The sequence below is a fragment of the Gallinula chloropus genome (genome assembly GCF_964237585.1).
Source record: "Gallinula chloropus genome assembly, chromosome: 8".
NCBI classification, from domain to species: Eukaryota; Metazoa; Chordata; class Aves; order Gruiformes; family Rallidae; genus Gallinula; species Gallinula chloropus.
Genome location: NC_140093.1, coordinates 14,204,579 through 14,227,054, shown reverse-complemented (window position 1 = coordinate 14,227,054; position 22,476 = coordinate 14,204,579). Strand labels below are relative to the sequence as shown.

Below are 22,476 nucleotides of genomic sequence, written 5' to 3'. Positions count from 1 at the left end.
CAGATGACTGAAATATTTAAGAAATCTGGTTTATGTTTAGAGGTACCCCTCAAAGTTTTGGGTTTTAACTGCAACATCCTCACATATGCTCATGTAGTAGAAGCCTAGGCAAGAAAGGTTAGGAGCAAGGCTCCAACTGCCTTGAGTGATGCACTGTCAATTTGCTCTGATCCTTTGAGAAGGGGATAGATCTAGGCCATGGTGTGGGTGGGATTGCCTTGGAAGCTTTCCCAATGTCCACATAAGAGGGCAAGGTTACCAGCACACAGCTTTCTTTAAAGGGCTCAAAAACCTGTGAGCCTCAGTGTCTACCTCGGGAGAAGCTGAACTGGTGCCTGATGTGATCTTCTATCACACAGTAGATCTGCTCTGATTTTTCCTCCTCTCTTTATGCTAAGACACAATCAGTCTTTCCAGAGCATTCTGCACAGCCTAATGATGGACATACAGCTTTACCTGAGCTCAGCTCTGCAGCCACATGCAACATTTCTTTGACTCCAAGTCTTTCAACAACAGCTGCTCAAATTACTTTGGATCACTGCATTTTTCAGCTCATCTCCATTGACTAAAGTTGATGTTCACTTTCGACATAAAATTAGAGGACTGGAGAGGTCACAGGGTGAAAAGACCTGTTGAATGGTTGTGTTTTCCCACACTCCAGGAGCAGTAGCAGACTTCACTGAACAAGTTGTTTTTACAAGCAGGCACAGTGCACACTAAGTGTATGCCACAGCTGACTTGAAAAGGGGGGTAAAGGAGAGCTGTTTATAGCAAAGAACCAAAACTACATCCTCTCAACTGGAAATCCTCTCACTTTCAGTTTCTCGAGCAAGAACGCTGGACCACTGTGGTAACTGGAAATGTTACCACCCTAAAGATACAAATCCATTAACACCCACCTCTGCTTGAAGTTTACTGAATGAAAGATTCAAGAGAAGCTCAAAGCAGTCAGCAGCAGCAACCCCCAAATGAGACATTTGAGTACTGTCCAAGTAAGAAGGTAAGGACAACAAACAGGCCAGCATCAAGGAAGCACAGGGGAGAATTCAAATTCCCAGTTATTTGCAGGTCAACATCATCACTACAAGGGGAAATCTCTAACTTACCCTCAAGATCACACCAGCCACTAGCAAACTGCGAGTACTTTTCAAGGACTTTTGAGTCCAAGAGCCCAGCACGCTCCTTTACATTGGAAATACAAGTGAACCAGTTATTCTGGATCCACACCTGACCTTCCCCCAGGCTTTAGAGCCAGGCTTTCCAGTGGTTCCTAGTTCTGCAGACCCCTCAGGCATGTGCCTAAGGCAAAGTCAAGTCCGGGTGCACCTGCACTGAAAATAGAGGAAAAGTACATGTGCTCAGAGTCATGTTTTGTTCAACATTTAAATATCTATTCATCTAAAAGCAATAGCATTTTTGAGATACAGAATTAAAATCTGAGCCTGGGAAGCCCCAAGACTCAGAAGTGGTGAGTCTGACCATTCTCCATCAGGCTGATCTATAGTTTAAAAATCAATTACTCACTTCAGTGACAAATTGGCAAGCAACCTGTTACCAACCCAGACAGGAAGGGTCCCCACTACTTTTGTATGTGGTGCTGCTACTACTAATTGGTACAACACCCTCCAGGGCTCATTTCAGCTTTCCAAGCCAACTTTAAAAGATTTTTTTTTCCTACATAAGTAAATTAGACAGTGAAAAGAAGCCAGTATTTTGATTTACTGTTGGTACATTCTGCAAAAATACATCGGTCTGCACACATCTCTATCTACAGTCACACTTCAAGAATTTCAACAACTGCTTATTGTCAGAATGCACCAGAGATTTATACACACATCCAAGAATCCTTGATTAATAATTCCCATAAAAGCCAAATTGTACAAACTAATGTAAGATTCTTTAAGCACATACTCTCACTGTTCAGTTTAGGTGACTTCATAGCCTGTTCTTTTGTGAAGACAGATTTTACAACACATCCAAAAAATCATGAGAGACACAGACATTGCCTGATTTCACAGGGCACACCCCCCAGTATTATAGAGCCGGATGTTGTGTCCTGTTCTCTACAAAACAAGCTCCCCTAATAAGAGGCATTAAAGGTCAAGGTTTAATCTCAGCGACAACTTCAAGAAATTAACCCACATTTACAGCACAGCCCCTTGCCTAGTCTCTCAGTGGTCAGAAACCAACTTCTTGATGGTTTCTAATTTTTGCCAGAGAAAAAGTCAATTCAGCTTCATCCTAAAAGTCTCTGCTTCATAACAGCGCTGGATTGCTAGAACACAAATTCCTGCTCAGAGGACAGGAGGCTAAAGAAGGTTTCACATTTCCATACTGTCATGTTAAAATTCAGCATGAGTAACGAAACCCGCACGTGGCAAAGTTCAGAGCTCAGACATGTTCCCTGCAATGCTTGGACAGTAAGCGGATCGAGAGATGCAGCAGGCTGTACCACAGACCTCGTTCCTTCCTCCCTCCCCAGAGCCTGCCAGCAGACAGTCTCAACAGCTGAAACACTAGCTGAGAAGAATTCTGGCCCCTGGCTCCGCTCTGAACTATTACATCCAGCAAAATCATTTCAGTCTGTTCACACAGTTTGAGGGACCACTCGGCTCAGGAGCTGAAGAACTGTTTTCTTGCTCACCCCTGAGCAGAGGCCAGTTAGCTCAGAAATATTTCCCTGGTTACTGCCACTGGAGACAGTGAGCCACAGCAGCCATCGCCGCTGCCAGCAGTGCTACGAGCATCTCAGTAACAGGGCAAACACTGCTCACAGCCAACCTCCCTTGCCCCAGGAGACCCAGCCACCCCTCCAGCAGCCTTCTCCAAGCTGTCACCACCACCTCAGTTCAGATACCCATTAGAAAAAGCAACAAACACAACACAAGAGACCACTGCCAACCCTTGAGACCCTCAGACTCACAAGCATGTGCCCTCCCTTGTGTCAGAGGCTGGCTTCTCCTCAGTCCCGCTGTGGTAATGAGTTCACACAAGGCAGAGGGGAGGGAAGCAGGCAGCCTTCTGTGGAAACAGTCCTGGATGTAACTGACAGTGCACCAAAGAGCTGACGCTCTCCTGGGGAAGGCTGCACAAATTGCTTAGTAACTGCTGCGACGCAAACCACAGCAGAGACCTCTGACACACACCATACCCAGGCTTTAACCCTCCCCAAGGTACAGCTGGTTTCCTCCCTCCCAGGCAGCTCCCCACTCAGACCCTTGGGTGCTCTGGAGGCATTCCTGGCTTAGCACAAAAAAATAAAGGTACACCCTGACAAGAGACCAAGCAGATTCACATCCTCAGACTAAAGGAAGGAGGGCTCTTGTTAAAATAACTTCAAATGGTAGAGTACTCAGGGCCAAGGGAAACCAAAAGCACTGCTGTGAATAGCAGCCCTGGGGTTTGCTCCCCAGGGCACACCCACACACCAAGCACAGAATGGTCATTTAAAGACAGGCTGCACGAGGCCCATGAATTCAGTTGGAAGCACAATGCCAGCTCTTGGGCAGAGAATAAGCAGTTCTATGTGTCTGGTTCAACAAAATCTTCAGGACACAGCTTTGCACGTGCACAAAGTACAAGTTTCATGTTGGTGTGGCAATGGTAACACCACCTGAAGAATACTGGGACATCACTTTAGCATTAGGTTTATTGATAAAATTGTCCCTTTCCTGTCACAAATCCCAGCAGCTCAGTAACTTCAGATACCTGTCACTTTCTACCTAGGGTACAGCAGAGCAGCTGTGCCCCAGTATGCACAATGCAATAGTAGCCCCTCATTTCTTCTACATGTCCTGCCATCAGGTCAGGGGGGGAAAAGAAGGAAAAAAAAAAAAAAAAAGACAAGTATCATTTGTTTGGGGAATTGAGGGAAATTGGGGCACAGGAAATAATTCAAGTCACCCACCAACTTCAGTTTCCCCCACCTGTAAAGTGAGGCACAGATCAAAGCTGTTTAGATAGGCTACGGGAGCAGATCTGTCTTAAGGGCAACACACCCAGTACTGCCACCCTTCCCCACCAGCCAAAGAACATGAATTATCACAATGTTTACAGTATGTATAGCATGAGAATACCAACAGGATTTTATATATAGCTAAACACCAAATCAAAGTAGAGCAACACTGTGCTAGGTACAAGATGTGTATGAGAGCTTAAGATACCTGTAGTGTTACAGGCAGACACTACTGAATGGAGGAAGGTAGCTGAGGAGTGACAGAGCAGCTTTTGTGGGACCTGGTGTCCAACCAGGGCCAGCCCACCACACGTGTTCAGACAGCAGTTTCAGTTTCATAAATTAGATGTACAAGTGTCAGACATTTTTAATTTGCATAATTACCAAAGGAAAATTCAGTGTGTATGTGTAAAAAAGTAATCTGCTGCCAAGCTCCAAAGGCTTAGTTGTGTGTCTCTCAATGGAATAATATTTTGTACTATCCAAACAGCATCCCACCAGCACACAACCTATGGAATAAGGTAATACTAAGTGATGCTTCAGGTTTTGTTACTGGTAAGCATCTGCAGTACATTTGGAAGTTTACATTTAAAAAAGTTTTGAGGACCTGGTCCTCAGTTGCTGTGATACACCTGAGTTACTTCAGTGAAACTCACACCATCTGAGCATCTGACCCCACAGGTTCACATGTTCATACCCAGAGGTATGGTTCTCAGAGCATGACAAGGAATGGTTTATATCCAAGTGTCCCTAACTCAGAGATCATCATCCCAGATTCTTCCACTGCAGGACCACGGGGGACCACTAGGTTCATTGTGTTTGACTTGTTGAACACACAAGAAGTTCACAGAAATTGGATTAAACCAGCATTTTAGAAAGCTCTTTAATCTTATGTTAAATGCTGCAGGCAACTGCAAATCCACTGCTTCCCCTGGAGCTGGCCTAACACAAAGAAATTGGCTTGTGTTTCAAAGCTCTCACTTTAATTTCTAGCCCGTTAATTCTTATTATGGTTTTGATTTAAAAATTTGATAGTTTCATCCTTCCTCTGGCAGATCTCCCTTCTTGAATCTAGTGGTAAACATCAAGGAGAAGTGGAACAGACTATCCCATTCCTCACCTCTTCCCATCTTACCTCAGCTCTTCCCAACACTAGCAGAAGATGACTTTACTAATTAACAATATCCCAATTTCACAATCAGCTCTTCAGCCACGTAGATCCTTGTTCCTCAGACCAGCACATGCAGCACACTGTATCAAGGTGGTGACTCAAGAGTTTGTCCAAACAGCCTTAACTCAGCAATCCCCAGTTTAATGGCTCATGGGAACACGTTCTGAATAGGAATAAAGAGCTGTGTCTGTGCTGGGATGTCCTGGCTTAGGGAAGAGGTGAAAAATATAAATGTTTGGTCAGTAACTCTTGCCTGTAGTAAAAGCCTGGAGGATTCTCCCCCTTCATAAGTGGAGTGAACTAATAGAGTCAGAAATTTGCACAACCAGATAACTGGAATAATTCAGATATTCCTATGTAGGAAGCTGGGCTGCTGGAACTGAGCTTTATTTATAAATCCTTTTGTACTTGAGCACCAGTAATGCTACTAGATAAGGTCCAGGTCACAAAGGAGGAAGGTCCATGACTCACTGGGCAAGTTAATCCACCACAAGACTCAGATAATAATGAAACAGAACAATTTGTACACAAGATCAACCTACTAGCACAGCAGAAACACGTCTAAGTGGGGCTTGAAGCAGCAGAGCTGGCTGAAATTGGAGAATAAACTCCATGGGCATAACCAGGGTGAGAGCTCTGCAGATGCTCTCCAACCTCCCAGTACATTCAGCACCATTTTCCCCAAAAATCTTCTCCCCAGAGGGTTTACACTACGATTTAGGCAGTATGAAAAAGCAAACTGAGCTATTATCTTCCGGTAATAAGTCCCACAAGTTAACAAAACATCACCAATTACAGCAATCTGTCTATCTGTGTTTGATGCTTTTCCATTTCACTGAGTTGTTTCTTGTTCTGGTATTGTGGGAGGAAGAGAAAAAACACAAATACCCAGAAGGCCTCTGCTATAACTTTGCCTCTGAGAATTCGTTCTCTTGATCTTCTCAGCACTACTTATCTGAAAATTCTTTTCAAACTGGAACCCAGCTACGCCTTCCCTATTTTCCTCACCATTCTCCAGACTTCTCTGACTAGGTAAACAGGGATCAGTAGAGCTCAACAGCAGCCAGCAGGCTGCATGTCAATGGGAACAGGTAGAGAGAGACAAGGATCAAAGATAAGGGTCTTTTCTTAGAAAAGCCTCTGTGGAAAGCACATTTTTTCTTTGCAGTGAGAACCAGCTAAAAACATTTTGTATCCCAGATTCCCAAGGTGGCATTTGACATTAAAGTGGAGAATAGATAAAAAATGCAAATAAAACAGGAAAAAACTGAGCAACACACGAGGAGGCACTGTGACTGAGTCTCAAGGGGGTTAGAAATACCTTCCACTTCCACTGCAGATTTCAGTCTTCACACAAAATAGTCACTTTCCCAGTAACCAGCACCTTTGTGGAAAGGTCAGACATGTGGGATTAGCATTTCTTATTTCACTCCTGAAGGTGGAGAAACTCCAAGGAGTCCAAGCAATTTCAGCCTGAACTCATTCAGGTTGGATTTCCTTCCAGAGAGCACCATAAAAGCAGTTTTCTGTCCTTAAATCCTTAACCGCTCTAAAACAATTTCCAGTACTTCAGTCCCTTTTCCTCCCTGAACAGACCTGGAGAACTGCTTTTCCTTTCCAGCAGTAGAACCAAGAACAAGTGCCCATGATTGCTGGATGGACAGAACTGTCCTAGAGAAGAACAAATCAGAAATACTCCATTGGTGCAACAGACAGGTGCCCATCTTACAGACAAGGAGGATCTTGCCTTGTTTTGCAGCAAGGCCAGAATCCTGAAGGGATGCAGATTCATAACCCTGTTTTACACAGCCAGCAGCCTTGAGCACAGATAAGCACACACATGTTTATTCACTCAATATATATACATATAGTCAGCATGCAGCCCCAGGCCTCGCAGCACGCAGGAGCATAGTCCAACCAGCCAGTGCTCATCCATCCATGCTGAGCCCCAGCAGCTGTGTGGTCCCATTGGAGGATTCAAGCATCACAACAAGGCAGGCTGATTGAGAGCATTAGGGGACAGAAGGGGCCATTTTGACAGGAGGCATCCTCAAGGATAAGAGATGTTAACCAGCAGCTGAGTGACATGAATGGTCATGTCAGCACTGAAAAGCCATTGTCCAAGAACACTGCATTTCATGACAAGAGGCTATGCTTTGCTTTCTGCTTCAGTATCTCTTCTGAGAGATTGAGAGTACTACAAGGAGGATCAGCTCTGGACTAGAGTCCCTGCCACATTTCTTGCCTGCCTTTCTGAGGACTCCTTCCCTTTGGTTGGCAGTTATAGCACCTTGGAGCTGCAGCTCCCAAATCACAGAATCACAAGGTTGGAAGAGACCTTTGAAGATCATCAAGTCCAACCATTCCCATCCTATGCTAAACCATATCCCTAAGTACCTCATCTACCCTTTTTTTGAACACATCCAGGGATGGTGACTCAACCCCCTCCCTGGGCAGCCTGTTCCAGGCCCTGACAACTCTTACAGTAAAAATTTTTTTTCTAATATCCAATCTAAACCTGCCCTGGCCCAGCTTCATGCCATTTACCCTTGTTCTATCTTCTGTCACCTGGCTGAAGAGACCATTGCCCACCTCTCTACAACCTCCCTTCAGGTAGTTGTAGGTGGTGATAGAGTCTCCCCTCAGCCTCCTCTTCTCCAGGCTAAACATCCCCAGCTCCCTCAGCTGTTCCTCATATAAAGAGTCTCAGGGTCACATACTGGTACCCAAAATAGCACCATTTGTACAACAGATCCCAGAGGGGACTTCAGCACCCATAGGCCAGCTCATACAGCAAGGTCCTTCCCCTGCCTATTGCAGGAAGCCAGGGCTGTGGAGCTCTGACGTGTCACCATGTTGGCCATAGGACAACCACCCTTCAACTGGCCCCTCACGGTGACACCTTTTTGTAAGCATTCACTGTTTTCAACTCTGCACATCACAGGAGACTACAGCCACACTTCTACACACTCATCTAAACAAATCACATTGATTCAAAGGAAGCCTTGAGCTTGTAGAACCTGGATCACCTTGGCACAGCATCACTCACTAAAGGGTACTGCTGATGAAAGGCAGGTTACCTGCTTGCAGCCACACAGCCTCTGTTTCTGTATTAGTTACCTGCATGCCTTCCATCTCTTCTCATTATGATGTTTAGTACAAGAGATAAAACTGCTGGAGAATATTCACAGGACTCCACAGATGTGGTCTGTATGAAAAGAATGCTTCATACTTCTAAGTGCTGAGTAAGCACCAGACAATTAGTCCTCAACAACAGCCCAGCTGGATCTTTACCTTAGAGAAAGGGTATCCCTAAGTGAGAGTCAAGTCAGAACAATCCAAGATCCTGCATTGCTACCATGCTCAGAGTGAGCCAGTCTGAGAAAAAGGCACGTATCCTCCCCTAGAGTTTGTCAAGTCTTTGCTAGTAGCAAAGGAGCAGGATGGGGCAGGCAAAGCCCAAGTTCTTTGGGACAGGTAGTCTTTCTTCCCCTGTGTTTATGCAGCACCTAGCGTAAAGGGAAACCAGTCCCATCTCCAGAGAATTGTCATAGCTCCATCATCAGGAACCACTATTTATGGAGGCAGGTAGTTGCTACTGCTACTACTTTACTGATAAGAAAACTAATGCCAAAACAAGAGATGAGAACAGGTCAGAGTCAGTTCAGAGCAGGAGAAAAGAACCCAGGCAGTGGTAGTGTTATGAATTCCTCTGCCCCCTTACCAGCACCTTAGCTCCCTTCTAACAAGATCACCACATGCAGAGTTGTCACTGGTGTATTCTCACAGCTCATGCACCTGAAGGCACCTTGCCCCAAGCAATAACCTAACTCCTGCCTCTCCTGTGGCCTCACTGCTAGAATTCAAAACAAAAGCAGCAAAGATGCTTTCTGCCTCACAAAATGGGAACAGGCTCAGACTAGTTGACACACTGTCTGTTCTCTAGCAGAAAAATATTTTCCAAGGGATTTCTGCCCATAATACTATGCCAGGTCATCTCTCAACATGAGAGGCAGGGAAGGTGTTTCCCTGGGAACAGTAACCATGGCAAAGCTCTCACCAGTGTCTTCCCCTCACTACCTACAGGAAGAGAAAGAACAGCAGATGCTGAGTTCTGCCTCCAGCAGGCCCTCAGCCCCCAAAGCCGTAAGCAACCTGGAAGCACCTGATCAGAGACTCAGGAAGGAACCTCACTTATTTCTGTTCTGTCCTTTACTCACATACCAGACATTTCTGCAGTGCTGAACTCCAAATGCCTCATTACAAAGAGTACAACTGGAAACATCAGTGTTACCCAAAGGTCAGCCAAAAACAACACCACATAGGGAGGCACTGAGCCCAAAAATCAGCACAGCTAGATGGCCAACAGAAGCAGAGGTACAATGGACTGGCTTTGCAGTTTTCAAACCCTGGCATTGTGCATTGTAACAGAATGCATCTACAAACCTCAGTTTGTAAACAGCAGCTGCCAGCAGATGACCTGCTTCTCATCTACCTCTTCTCTGCAGAACATTCTCAATATACCAGACTGAATGCAACTCTTTGCTGAAGAGCTAATTAAATCATAATAAACAATCCAACTCTAAAGTACACTCACATTGCCTGTTTTTTGCAATCTTTTTGTCACATACTAGTGACTGTGTTAGGAATATTTGAGGGTGGCCAAGTATTTATTCAAGTTAACAGCAAAGTGAAACCAGAGGGCTCCTTGGTTAATATTTCTCTCAAACAGCATAGAGAAGTGTTCCATGATTCAGCAGTTGTGAATCATGACTGAACAGTCAGCAGCACAGCTTTCAGCTATCATCACTCCACTTCAGAGTTAACATGCAGTTAGTGTGAATTGCCAGGACACCAGTGTCTGATATTATTAACCCTCTCAGAGCAGAAGTTACCCTGCACCCAAATGACACACACAGCAGAAATAGCTCAACAGTCCAGGCTTGTCACGAGTACACAGAAAACAAAATCTTTATGGTGAAAGATACTGACATTCTACCTAGTAGTTTAAGAGCACAAGGTGACAGGGTCAACTAGGTTATGAAACCCACTGCCCCATCTTCTACCATTAATTTCCAGAAGGTATTTTACATGCACAGCAAATGCCTGCTCCAGACATACACAGAAACCTTAACGTCTAACATCGGAGTGAAATAAACATTGATCCAGAAGGAGTCTAGCAGTCATTTAACCTCCTCCAGGTCCAATCACTGCAAATACCCCAGCAACATACAGCCAAGTCAAACAATGCACTCATACCCAAGTTAGTAGCCAGACTCAGCCAGTTGTCATTATTTACCACTGACTCTTCAGAGAAAGCACTAGGAAAATAATCTTTTTGCAAGTCTCCTAGGAATGCAGTGCAGCTACCACTAAGCTAGGATGCTGTTTCTTTGAAAGATGCTGCACATACCTTTCTTTGCCATGCGTTCCAGCCTAATGCATCCTCCTATAAAATCATGGTAAGATTTCATTTCTCCTTCTGTTATCCGGACACCGGTGAAAGGTGGATTCCTGGGCACCTGTTGTCCACATTTCCGACACCGAGAAGCCATTGCGACAGCTCAGGAGACTCCTGTCAGGAATCTGCTCTCTCAGTTTGCTGGAATCCAGCCTGATTCTTCAGCCGTCAGTCCAGGCTGGTGACTTTATCCCACTTAGTTCATTCAAGGTCACCCTCGCCAGCAGGATGTTCACCATTGCAATTGGTTAAGACTTTTATAGGCTTACTGACCCTGCTTGTTTCTCCCTCCTTGCTTTCAATATCAGTTTACTTTATTCTCTCATTCAGAATGAAAGCTGTGAACCTCAGCACAGCCCATGCCCTGAATGGCTTCCTTATCATTAATTTAAAGCTATCTTATAAACAACAATGAAGACAGAAGATCCCAGAAGCACGTTGCAAGATCACAGGATGTCTCTTAAAGAGCACGCTGGATACATTCAGAGGATTTTTCTTAAAGAAAAGGTTTTTCTTCATGATTTTTGGTCCATTTCAGGCTTATGATTTTATGGTTCTTCATCACAGAGAATGAATTTTTTCACTTCTGCATTTCAGCTTGGACGGTGCAAGGAGACTGCTCTGCAGAGCTGCTCAACCAATTACTCATATGTCTGGCAGTGGTACTGGGAGGCTGCAACTGTACAGAAAAGCCCTCTGCTGCTGTGCATGGTCCCTGCTCATAAGATCTGATAATCTAAATGAACAGAGTAGCAAATGGAGGACAGAAACAAAATATTGCTGGCAGACATACTCTGCTAGCTATACAAGCCCCCACCCAGTTTATTTTGTTTTAAAATGTTGGATCCATCAGTTTGACATGAAAATGGGAGAAGTGAAGTATCCATTTAGAAATCTCTCTTTGAAGGTGCTGGATATTTCAGTCAACACTTCTCTCTTTTAACAATTATTATAATACAAGTCACAAATACAAATCAGAGAGCCTTGTGAAGAAGCTAGTATTTGGGGAATTAAGTACAGATCGCACTGAGCAGTGAAATAAAAGGAGCCTTCCCCAGGGTCAGGACGGACTGCACAGGAGATGTGTGAACAGGCACAAGGCCAGCACTGGTGACAGTGCAAAGAATACAATGAGAACCCAACGAAACAGGGCTCAGCTGCAACCCAGAGCTCAACTGTAGGGACTGGAGCACAGAACATCTTCCAACAAGAACCTTAGGGACAGGCCAGGAGAGTCTTTGCCTTCCTCTGCCTCAGTTGCTAGCACCTGTGGGAATTCACCCAGTGCTATTCAGCTCACAGCCCTCTCCGATCACAGCTGGTCCCTAAACACTGACTGGGAAAGGAGAAGCCTAGTTAATACAAACCAGAACATGAGCTAAAGGGGACAAAGACACCCAGGAGAAAAAAGCCTCACATGATGCCATAACTAAAAAGGTGAATAACTAGACAGACAAGCATGAATGTTTGTAAGCTAAAGCGTAGAGAAGTCAACCCCAGCCCTGCTTCTTCCCCATTCCTCACACTTGAGCAGTTTCTCCCCTGCCATGCAGAGAGCTGCTCGGCTCCCTCACCCAGCACACACAACCTGCACATGCAGTACCACAGCTACCAGACCTGGGAAGTAGTGAGTCTCAGGACCTTTCCTTTTGAGGAAAGGAAGATATAAAAGGGATCTCCACTCTTAACATATTTGTGCTTCCCCAAAATTTAGTGCATGGCATAAAGCTAGTCACCTGCCCACTCTTTGCCTTTGCTAAAACCCTGCCCACAAAGTAAGGACAATGACTACCGAGCTGTTGGGTGACCTGATTCATCATCCTTTGTAAAATATTTATTAGAGCTTCCATAGAGAAATCCCCAGGGGACTGCAATGTTCTACAGATAGGGAAAGCAGTGGCACAGAAGGCAGATTTAATTTGTAGAAACTGTCATCATGAGATAAGGAAACTGAAACATAACCCAGTAGTTTTATCTTAAAGCCTTTCTTCCATCCTCTTTTCTGTCATTACAGGTGCTCTACACCTTCTACACAGGCAAAGACGACCTACTGTTAGAAAAGCTTTTCCAGGGTATGTGCATGTCTGACACACATGAAATAATTGCACTTCAGCCCTGCATTTATACAGATACACAATGGGGTATAATCCAGCATTTGTGACAGTAGACTTCTGTCTGCCATTCTCCCTTGCGTATGCTGCTGCCACCAGTATCCACGTGGCTTAGCAACAGGAGGATCTGAGAGACACCATTCCAAGAGGGAGACTTGATGCTGGAAGCAGGATGCAAGAAGAAATTTAGTCTAGTTGTGAGCTTCTGAAGCACAGGTAGTCACAGCACACACCTGGAAAGCTAAAGTCATCTAAGTCTCAGCCTTTCCTTAGGAAACACTACAATGCTCAATACACACCAGGGTACCCCTACCATGACTCAGCTCCAGACCAAAAGTGAGCTGACTTGAGCTGCTACCCATGTAGCAACAGAATGTTTACCTCAGGGACTGAGTGCTAGGCTGCAAGGACTAAGATGGAGGGACAAACCCCAAAACATCTGTTTCCTCTCCGTTTTTCCTCCGTTAGCCAAAAGGTTTCAGTGTGACTGAACACAAGTTACTGTTCTTTACATGCAGAAGAGTATAGTGAAGGAAGCAGATACAGCTAATGACAAGCACGCTTCCTTGGGTCTTCTCCATACATAACACAAAACGGAGGAGAGTTACTTTCCTGCTGCTCCATATAACCATAGCAAAGTGTCTGGAAAAGCTAAGGAAGGTGACATTTTCTGCTCATGAATTGCCAGTATTGCCGAGCAATGTCATCTGGGCTGGTCTGTCAGTAAATAGAGAGATGGAAGTGTCATCAGAAATGAAAAGCACAACAGCCACACATCATCCCCAAACACTGCCTGAGGAGCTGCACCAGTTTCACTAGAAATTCCAATTCACCTTGGAATCTGAGCTTGCTGGAAGGTGCTTGCTGTCAGTACTGTATGGCTAGAGGATTAGCACAAATTCAAAGTCAACTCAAATCAGTTTAAACTCCATACCTCTTCTCATGAAATAACACACTTCTGCCCCAAAAAAGCAGTGCTCTGATGGTTGGCATCACTATGAAGCATGCAATGAACACACTGGATCTCAACAATGCTGGGCACAATGGACAGAGTTTCTTGCTAAGAGTCAAGAATCAAGTTTGGGAACAGCATTTATGTGCCATAGGAAGGAGGGAGAGTAGTCTGCTTCTGCTCCAGGTGCCAGTGAGGCAGCAAGAAAATACTCTGTTTGCAACTTATGCTGCAGAGTCATAAAGACAACTGAGGGGAAAGAAACATGCATTTTCCAACAGATCTTTAAGAGATCCATCATGAAAGTTTACTAGACAACATTCAAAATTGCTTTTCCTATCCACCAATAATTTAAAACAAAAAAAACCACACCAGTGAGGTCAGCGAAAGAGATCTTATTTATTCATGAAGACCAGCAGCTCCCCCACCTGTGTATGGTTTTCTACAAGACTGAAAAAGAAGTAATCTAAATTCAGTGCTGCTATTAAGACTGATATACATAGAGGGTAGGGGGAAAAAATATCCCTATTTCATTCCTGAAAGCCCAGCTTCACATTTTCCTATTTTTATGTGGTTTTATCTGAAGTTTGAACTGTTCTCTGATAGCTATGCTGAAACACATCATTGCTTTGGCATACGCCTCCCTGACCTTCTTTCTGCCTTCCCCAACATCCAGATCATAACTGGGATAATCCACAAGGCATTTCAGCAGCATGATGGGAAGGTTATTTTCATAGCACACTTAGCACTGTTACAGGTAACATCCATTCCAGTGTTCAGCCAGGAAGCCTAAACTATTCTTTTCTATTACCTTCCATTTATCTTCTCCCAGCTAGTAAAAACGCAAGCCAGAATTCCCTCCCCCTCCTTTTTTAATAAAAGGCTACATCCCAGGCATTGTTTTAAGCCCCAAGGAGTTAAAGGAATGAGCAGAGGAGAAAAAAATATAACTTGGCTTTTGAAATTACTTCTAGCATACAGCACTGCTGGAATTACAGCAAGCAGTTACTGCACTAGAAGGCACTAATTCCAGTGCCATATGGCTTCCGAATCTCATTACACTGATCTGCTTAAAGTGATTTCCTAACTGACAAGTAAAACGTTTTTGGTCACCTTCAGCAGTGGACAAGAAGAACTTTGCCACTGTTGACGCACATTTACTCCTACACAATCTGCCAAGAGCAGGACTGAGTATCACTAAGACCAGAAGACAAGCTAGCCACAAACTTTTATTGCCATCTCAAAGCTGCATAGACACCCCAGGATAATCAAGGGCTGCTACAATTGTTATTATATATATATATAAAAATAAAAGTGAGAGAGGCTGCCCAAGAGATCAGGACACAAGTGGAACCTTCACAGGCCAAGCAGTGGGCAGGACTTGCTGCTGCACCTGCAGGGTTTATTTATCCAGCTCTCCTGACCTCTGCAGCTAAGCACAGGTCAGCAAGAGCTGAAGGCATTTCTGTCCTGCTGAGCATCTGCCTGGCAAGATCAACAAACAGATTCCCAAAGTTACCAGTCTGAAACTGGCACAGGGGTAAAGAGCAGCCAGGTCCAGGCCTGGTTGCAAAGTTATTTCAGTCTTGCTCATGAAAACAGCTAAGGGTCTAAGTGAAGCCAAGAGCCTTGCTGTGCAGCACATCCCAAAACAGCTCTTAGCTTGAAGAGTCAGGGCAATAAAATGGAAGACAAGTAAACGCAAAAGGGTCGGATGAGAGAGATACTGAGTAACCCAGAAACCCAGAGAGGGTTGTGATCCACAGAACTGGGCATGTCAGATCACCACTCTTCCACACTCCTAACACCACAGAGACCTTCCCACCAATGCAGGCTACACAGAGGAGTGGATGTGTAGGCAGCCTGTTATTACCCTCCAGCAGCAGCACACACACTGGAGGAGAAAGCCCCTGGACATCAAGAAGGGAACACATTTCTCTCCTCTGTCCTCTTGCCATTGACACATCAAGTCACCTCCAGTATGATGGTGACCCCAGTTCTTGCTACCATCCAGATCACTGCACTGTTCCTCTTTCTCTTCAACTTCTTACAACCAACCACTGGAGTATCAGCAGTGCAGAACAGCTGCTGGATGCCTGCAGCCAAGACCCCCAGCACAACTTCTTTCCCTGAGGGGCAACTATTGCACATTTCCAGATGGAAGCAGCATTCTTGTTGCTGTTGCAATTCATAACTTCAGGCTGATAAAGGAGAAACAGAAAGACACAGGGATAAAAATAGGTTCTATACGAATCACAAGGGCTGATGATACTCTAGGCTTTTGGCCACCTTCCAAATATTAGCTGAACAGGTAGAAATAGCTGCTCATGTTACATAGTACAGTAAAAGCAGCTCCAGTGTTTTATTGCCATTTCTCAATAACAACATCAGTTACTATGTCGGGTGAGATAACAGGCTCTTGGGACTATTGATTTCCTTCCTGTTTGCATGTCTGTGCACTGAAGCTCACTCAGTTTACTCAGAGCAGTCCACAAGGGAAAGGAGCTCCATGTCTAGACTTTTCTGAACACTAAGGCTTTGAGTGATTGTGCTCTCTCAGCTGGCAGATAGACATCAAACACACACTCCTTCCACATCCCTTAGGCTGAGGCTCCTTCTAGGGAGCCAAGGATGAAAATCCATCAAAAAGGAGTTACTCCTTCTAGCCTGGCAACTGTGAAGCCTATGTTATCTGTTTTTTTCCCAGGACAGGGCTGATACCAGATGTCTGTTCTGACTCCTCAGTGCCAGGCACCTACAAACAGGGGGCCACAGCACTCTTCCATGCGCACCCACAAGTGCAATCACACAGGGCTGCTGGACACTCACACACACAGTAGGAGTAGGAACTGGTCCCACAGAGCTGTTCTTCCTCACATCCACCCATGGTCTGAACCCATAAGCTGTGCCCAGTTTATTCTCCCCAGCTTTGTCTCCGAGCCATCAGCTGTAACAGATTAAGGCTCTAGAAAGAGACAGTCTACAGGGTGATTTCCCAAGTTACATCAGAAAAATAAAAGCAATGGATAACCTGGCAGCATGTGCTTCAGTGTACATCATACATACATTTACCTCTCCCCACCCAGAGCAATGGACCCAGCAGCAGAACACATCAGAGCCATGATACTGCCTCACTGCACACAGCCACATTCTCAGCCTTCTTCCTCTCCCCCCACAATCAGCCCAACTACTGGCTTTCATCACCCTACTCTGTCTCAATTGTGTAATGTCTAATAGGAGGGTAAATTAACAATCAGCTCTCTAGCAACCCATTTTCACAAGACCTACAGGAAGCCAGGAGTTTCAATCCTTTGTCAAAATCAGGTGAGTGCTGCTAAAACTGTATGGAAGAGAGACAGCTGGGATAGACAGACAAAGCATGAGCTGGCTGTGGTAGCAAGCCTAAAGTTACCCAGGGACTGTATATACTAAACAGGCAAGTAGGTCCACAGGGTAAAAGAGATGCCCGTAAGTCAGCTTCAGGTGCAGAAACAGTGTAGAGCTGCACCAGAGAGAACTTGTCCCACAGGAGGTGGTGTGAGGGTTTCTCCACAACATTACACTCCTGCACAAAGACCTTCCTGTTAACACAAGCGTGTCCCATCAGGGCATGCACTGTTTGTATCTTGGGATGTGCTAAACACTGGCTGAAGGTCCAGTCTTGTGCAACCAACACAAAATGAGGACAGTGCTTTGACTTGAACAGCACTGTGGACTTAATTGCCTAAAGCCAAGTGATGCAGTGTTCTGACAAGATAAGAAATTGCTCTTTCCCCTGCCAGGAGCCCCCAGTGCAAATACTTTCTGCTGACCAATACAGATTAACTCAATAAAATGTATCTAAATCCCACAGTCATTTACAGACCTTAGTCCCAGTGGGTATAAATTCACTGCATGGAATATAACACTAAACAACACCTCATACTTCTCCAGAGATTCTCCACTGAGCACTTTGGCTCTACTGCTACACCCATGAATTAGGCAATTTCTCATTTAATCACCAGTAAAAGGAAACAGTTTAAGAATTTTTTGTGTGTTTGTTTCATTTGAGGATGCATCTGAGAACCATTTTAAAGGGGAGGGGGGAAGCAAGCAGGCATAATTTCACCTAAATCTTGCCCCACAAAAGGCAATGTTTGGAGAGGAATGGGCTAAAAGCAGATATCCATACCACTCCCACTGACTCAAGACCCCTTCAAATTGGCTTATACTGACAGGAACATTTAAGTGCAAAGATGCTCTGCTTACAGAGACTGCAACAAAATTGTTTGAAAGCAGCTAAAAGCAGCAGGATCACAATTGGGACTGTTATGCTGTCAGGTGTGAAAACACATTGCACTTAACACAGGACTGTTACCATGATGTCAAGATAAAGGTGTTCATACCACCTGACCCACACCCCAGCAGGAAGCAATGCCATAAGCAGACTTCAAGCAGTACTCTGCTCACCTAGCCCCTGCTTCTAGATAGCATTCAACATTAGCTGAAGCACTCAGGAAAACACACTAGAGCCAGCCTCCATCCAGCCTATCACCAAGATTAGCTCTTAAGTGATATAAAGACATTCAGAGTAGGCAGCCTCACCTCTTCCTTCTGCCTTCTCTTAAGATGCCATAACATCTGAAAAGCCTCTACTCTTGCTTACACCCCCTGTAGCCCTGAAAGCTCCAAGAGCTCTAGGTTAACAACTGGCTCCATTAAATTATTGTCTGCAGCCACTCTGACTGAAGAACTCAATTGCTTAACGTGCTGGTAAGCAAACCACAGTTGTTGCTTGCCTCCCCAGGCTGTGGAATACCCACAGGATCCCCTACAACTATACTTCTTTCTTAAGTCTCTGAGCTACGTGAGCTCAGATCAACCATCTGGCCAGTCCACACAACACACAAAGCTCCAACCAACCCACCTTGCTTTCAGGTCTCCCATAAAGCCTTCCAGCACCTCACTCAGCCTTCAGATCTCCACACAACACACCAGCTTCACCCCTCAGCTCACCCTTCCTACCCCCAAAACAACTCCCCAACACTACCTCGCCGCCGCCGCCGCGGCGCCGCGCCGCCCCGCCCCGCCCCCCTTTTTATTTCCTTCTACACCTGAACATCTACCTTCTTGCTTAATTTCTTTCAGCTGGCACCTCCTTCTGAGCTCCTTTGGAACTGGCCCTGCAGCCATTCCAACAAAACCTGTTAGTGGCAACACCTGCTCCCAATAGCTGCCTGCTTTTCAGGTGGGGGAATCATAGTGTCACCCTCCCTTTAACCCTTTCTTTGCTGCTCCATAGTAGCAGAAATTCACATAATTCTATAGAATACTTTGCTGTCTGGCTCTTGTTTTGCAAACAACTGTGCAAAAACAAAGCTGTGTTTTTATTTGCACCTGAAGCACTATAAGAACCCACCAATGAACTTTAAAATCTCAATAAAAATAATGAAGATAAGAAACAAATCTTCAGCTGGGAATCAAATCCCGAGGTATCCTACATCTTGTCTAAGATGAATTACAATTCCTGCAGTAAAGCTGGAAGATAGGGCAGAGCAAAAAATATCCCTTTGTTACAGCCTTGAGCAAGGCACACAGAGTTTCTCAACTTCATTTTATCTAATTTGCAAATACCCCCATCATTTCCACACCGTATTTTAAAAGCATCTTGCTCATTAAGGTTTTGCAGTGTTTGCATCGGGCTGATGACCACTACGTACACCTTCAGAAGCAGCGGGTGTGAGTGAAGGCAGCTGAACTGCAACTGCTAAGAATGAGCAAGTTGGGTGAAATAAAACCAAAACACTAACAAGGAGTTTTAAAACCAGGATCAGTGACTGATCCCAGATACCAGTACTGGTACTGGAGATGGCAGGTGTTTCAGAGCACGTGGGCTGCACTGAGACAATATGTTGCATTTGGCAGGAGCATGTGGATTTAGGTTAGGTATGAGGATGAAATTATTTATGTTGAGGGTGGTGAGGCCCTGGCACAGGCTGCCCAGAGAAGCAGTGGCTGCCCCTGGATCCCTGGCAGGGTTCAAGGCCAGGCTGGATGGGGCTTTGGGCACCCTGGGCTAGTGGGGTTGTCCCTGCCCATGGCAGGGGTTGGGACTGGATGGGCTTTGAGGTGCCTCCCAACCCAAAGCATCTGATGGTTCCATGACTCTGTGTAGTCAAAGCCCTGCGTGCACTAATCAGTCTTCACTGCCTGAGCACTCCCACCAAACCCCCCCCACCCAGTGCTCCAGCTACTCCATTTAAGCGACCCCCAGACCCCCTTTCCCTTCTGCTGAGTAATGCTGTTCTCAGCTGCTTTCTCTGCTGATCCTGACCTGCAGTTTAGACTTGCTAGATTAACCTTAGACCTGGTATATCATCTGAATGTCACCATCCCTGGTTGAGTGTTGTGGGACTGCTTTCTGGGGGGTGAGGATGATCGTAGTAATGCCCTGTAAGGGATAGTCCCAGTCTTTGTATTTCCTGGCAGAGGTTTAAGATTTTTAATAACTTTCATAGTGTTCAATTATCAAAATCACAACAGATTCTCACCTGTGCTGAAGAAGAAGGTGCCATATGATTAGGTTTTTTTTCTTTTATTTTCTAGACATTAAAATGAATCTTACTCCTTAAAAAGGAAAATGGCTTTCATACAAAACTTAAGACTCTGGTTCCTAAGTGGGTGAAGAACTACACACATGTAGTCAAGTGATGTCCTTCTACAGTCTGTGCTGCTTGGGATGAAAAGTTTAAGTAGAAAACTTGTGTTGTCCAATTTTCAAAGGTTCAGTACCCATCTCACAGGCTTTTTGCCTCTGGAGACCATGCCTTTCCTTGAATTAGTGCTGCCCATGTGTTTTGCACTTTGATGCTATTATAACATGAACAGGGAGATGGCCTTGCTCCTACAAGGTTTCTGCAGAGAAATGGTTAAACCCTTGTCATGGTGTAACCTGGCAGGCAGCCCAAAAGCCACATAGCCATTTGCTCACTTGCCCCCTCCCAGTGGGATGGGGGAGCAATTGAAAATGAGAAAAAACCCCAAACCACGTGTGGGTTGAGATAAAGACTGTTTAATAGGACACAAAAGGGAATAAAATACTAATAGTAGAATATATGTAAAACAAGTAATGAACAGCACAATTTCTCAACACCCAAACTTGATGCTCCATAAGATCCTAAACTGTGCTGCCTCCCAGCCTACTCCCCAGTTACATCCAGAGCATGACATGACACAATATGGAATATCCCTTTGGCTAGTTGGGTCAGCTGTCCTGGCTTTGTCTCCTCCCAGGTCCTTCAGTGCCCCCCAACTTCTCATTGGCAGGCCAGGATGAGAAGCTGGAAAGTCCTTGACTGCATGGCAACAACTAAAACATCAGTGTGATATCAGCATTATCCTCATCCTCAATCCAAAGCACAGCACTATACAACTGCAAGGAAGAAAATTAACTCTGCCCCAGCCAAAACCAGGACAACCCTCCTGTGACCTCTAGTGGCTCCTCAGCAAAAGAGGCTGAGGTGGGGTCATCTAAATCTCACTGTATGGGGCTCAGTATCAACAGAAAGTAACTCCTGGGTACCAAGCCCCTCAGTGGCATAAAATCTCTTGGAGAAAGGGCTTGAGGCTCCTCTGCCCCAGTAACACCTCACCTTTCAGTTGATCCGAGGAGGGAAGATAAAATGGTTTGACCCTATCCTTGAGGGACTTTGACAGTTCTGTATTGCTGCTAGCTTTCTTTTCCCATTCAAGGTAGACCTATGCACGAGGCTCTACTGCATAGCCAGAGCATAATTCAACATGGATTTTTATGAGCTACAATAAAAGGACCAAAAAGTTTACCTCCAACTGAACTGTGACTTCAAATTCCACTATGAAGCTCTACTGGCTTCCCCCGTGTGGGAGGGGAAAAGACATCAGGCATTGGTAACAGTGCAAATATCTGAGACAGATGAAATTCATAACAAGGATTAATCAGAATTTCCCAGCAACCTTCCTACACCAACTCCTGGCACATACTACTGGGAACTTTCTGATCAGTTATGCACCAGATTACAGCTCAGGGTCATACTAAGGCCATAGCTATTTCTGTTTGAAATAACCTTTTCTTTGAATAGTGCAAGATCAATAGAATGGCTCCTGTCTATGTCATCAGCTTTGGCTTTTATGCTGCAAACACCAGTATTGATCACTTCAGAAATTAAACCTTCAGAGACCTTTGAACCAAAGTGTAACGGGTAACAGTGAAGTTCAGACTCAAAAAGGGGAAATATTTATAGTAATCCTTTGTTAGGCAAAGGATCCTTTGTTAGGCAAAAGATTGCTGGCTGATAACAAGGGGCAAACTTTCCTGGTAGTAACTCTAGCCACAGCAATTCTATTAGAATATGAACTTTGTACCAGAAAAAAAATGCATTTCAAGGTTTTAACATATATAATCAACAGACAATATATCCAAACTTCACACATCCAAATCATCCTGTTTCTATTGATCATTGTTAATAGAGCTGCATGTATTTGCTACTGTTCTTTCTCCCAGTACCTGTCTGTCAGCTATTGCACATCCTCAGCAAGTCCTAATTAAACCAACAGATACTGCAATAACAGTAACTGGAGATGCCAGTAACTGTGGGCTATTCCTCCACACATGTATAATTAAAATACAGCTGCTGCTACCTTGAAGGTCTCAGAATTTAAAAGCAACAATCACTCTCCTGAAATACTGCAAGACACCATTTCTGGGTTCAGATTTTCTCCACATTCCAGGGATCTTGAAGTGGTTCTCCAGTGTTAACTGGGAGTAACTCCTGTATAACCTCATGGCATGTATTGAATGAGGAGAGTCAG

The 22,476-nt window shown here is 44.8% G+C and overlaps 1 protein-coding gene across 1 annotated transcript in view; it reads right to left on the bottom strand.

Moving 5' to 3' along the window:
- The window catches only part of MCF2L2 (MCF.2 cell line derived transforming sequence-like 2), a gene marked incomplete at both ends in the record, with an annotated part of 141,691 nt that extends 131,010 nt beyond the window's left edge, over window positions 1-10,681 (bottom strand). The window contains one exon of the mRNA XM_084267614.1: window positions 10,540-10,681. Within this exon, the coding sequence (XP_084123740.1) occupies window positions 10,540-10,681 (142 nt within the window). The remainder of the gene's footprint in view (window positions 1-10,539) is intronic.
- Window positions 10,682-22,476: the final 11,795 nt, after the last annotated feature.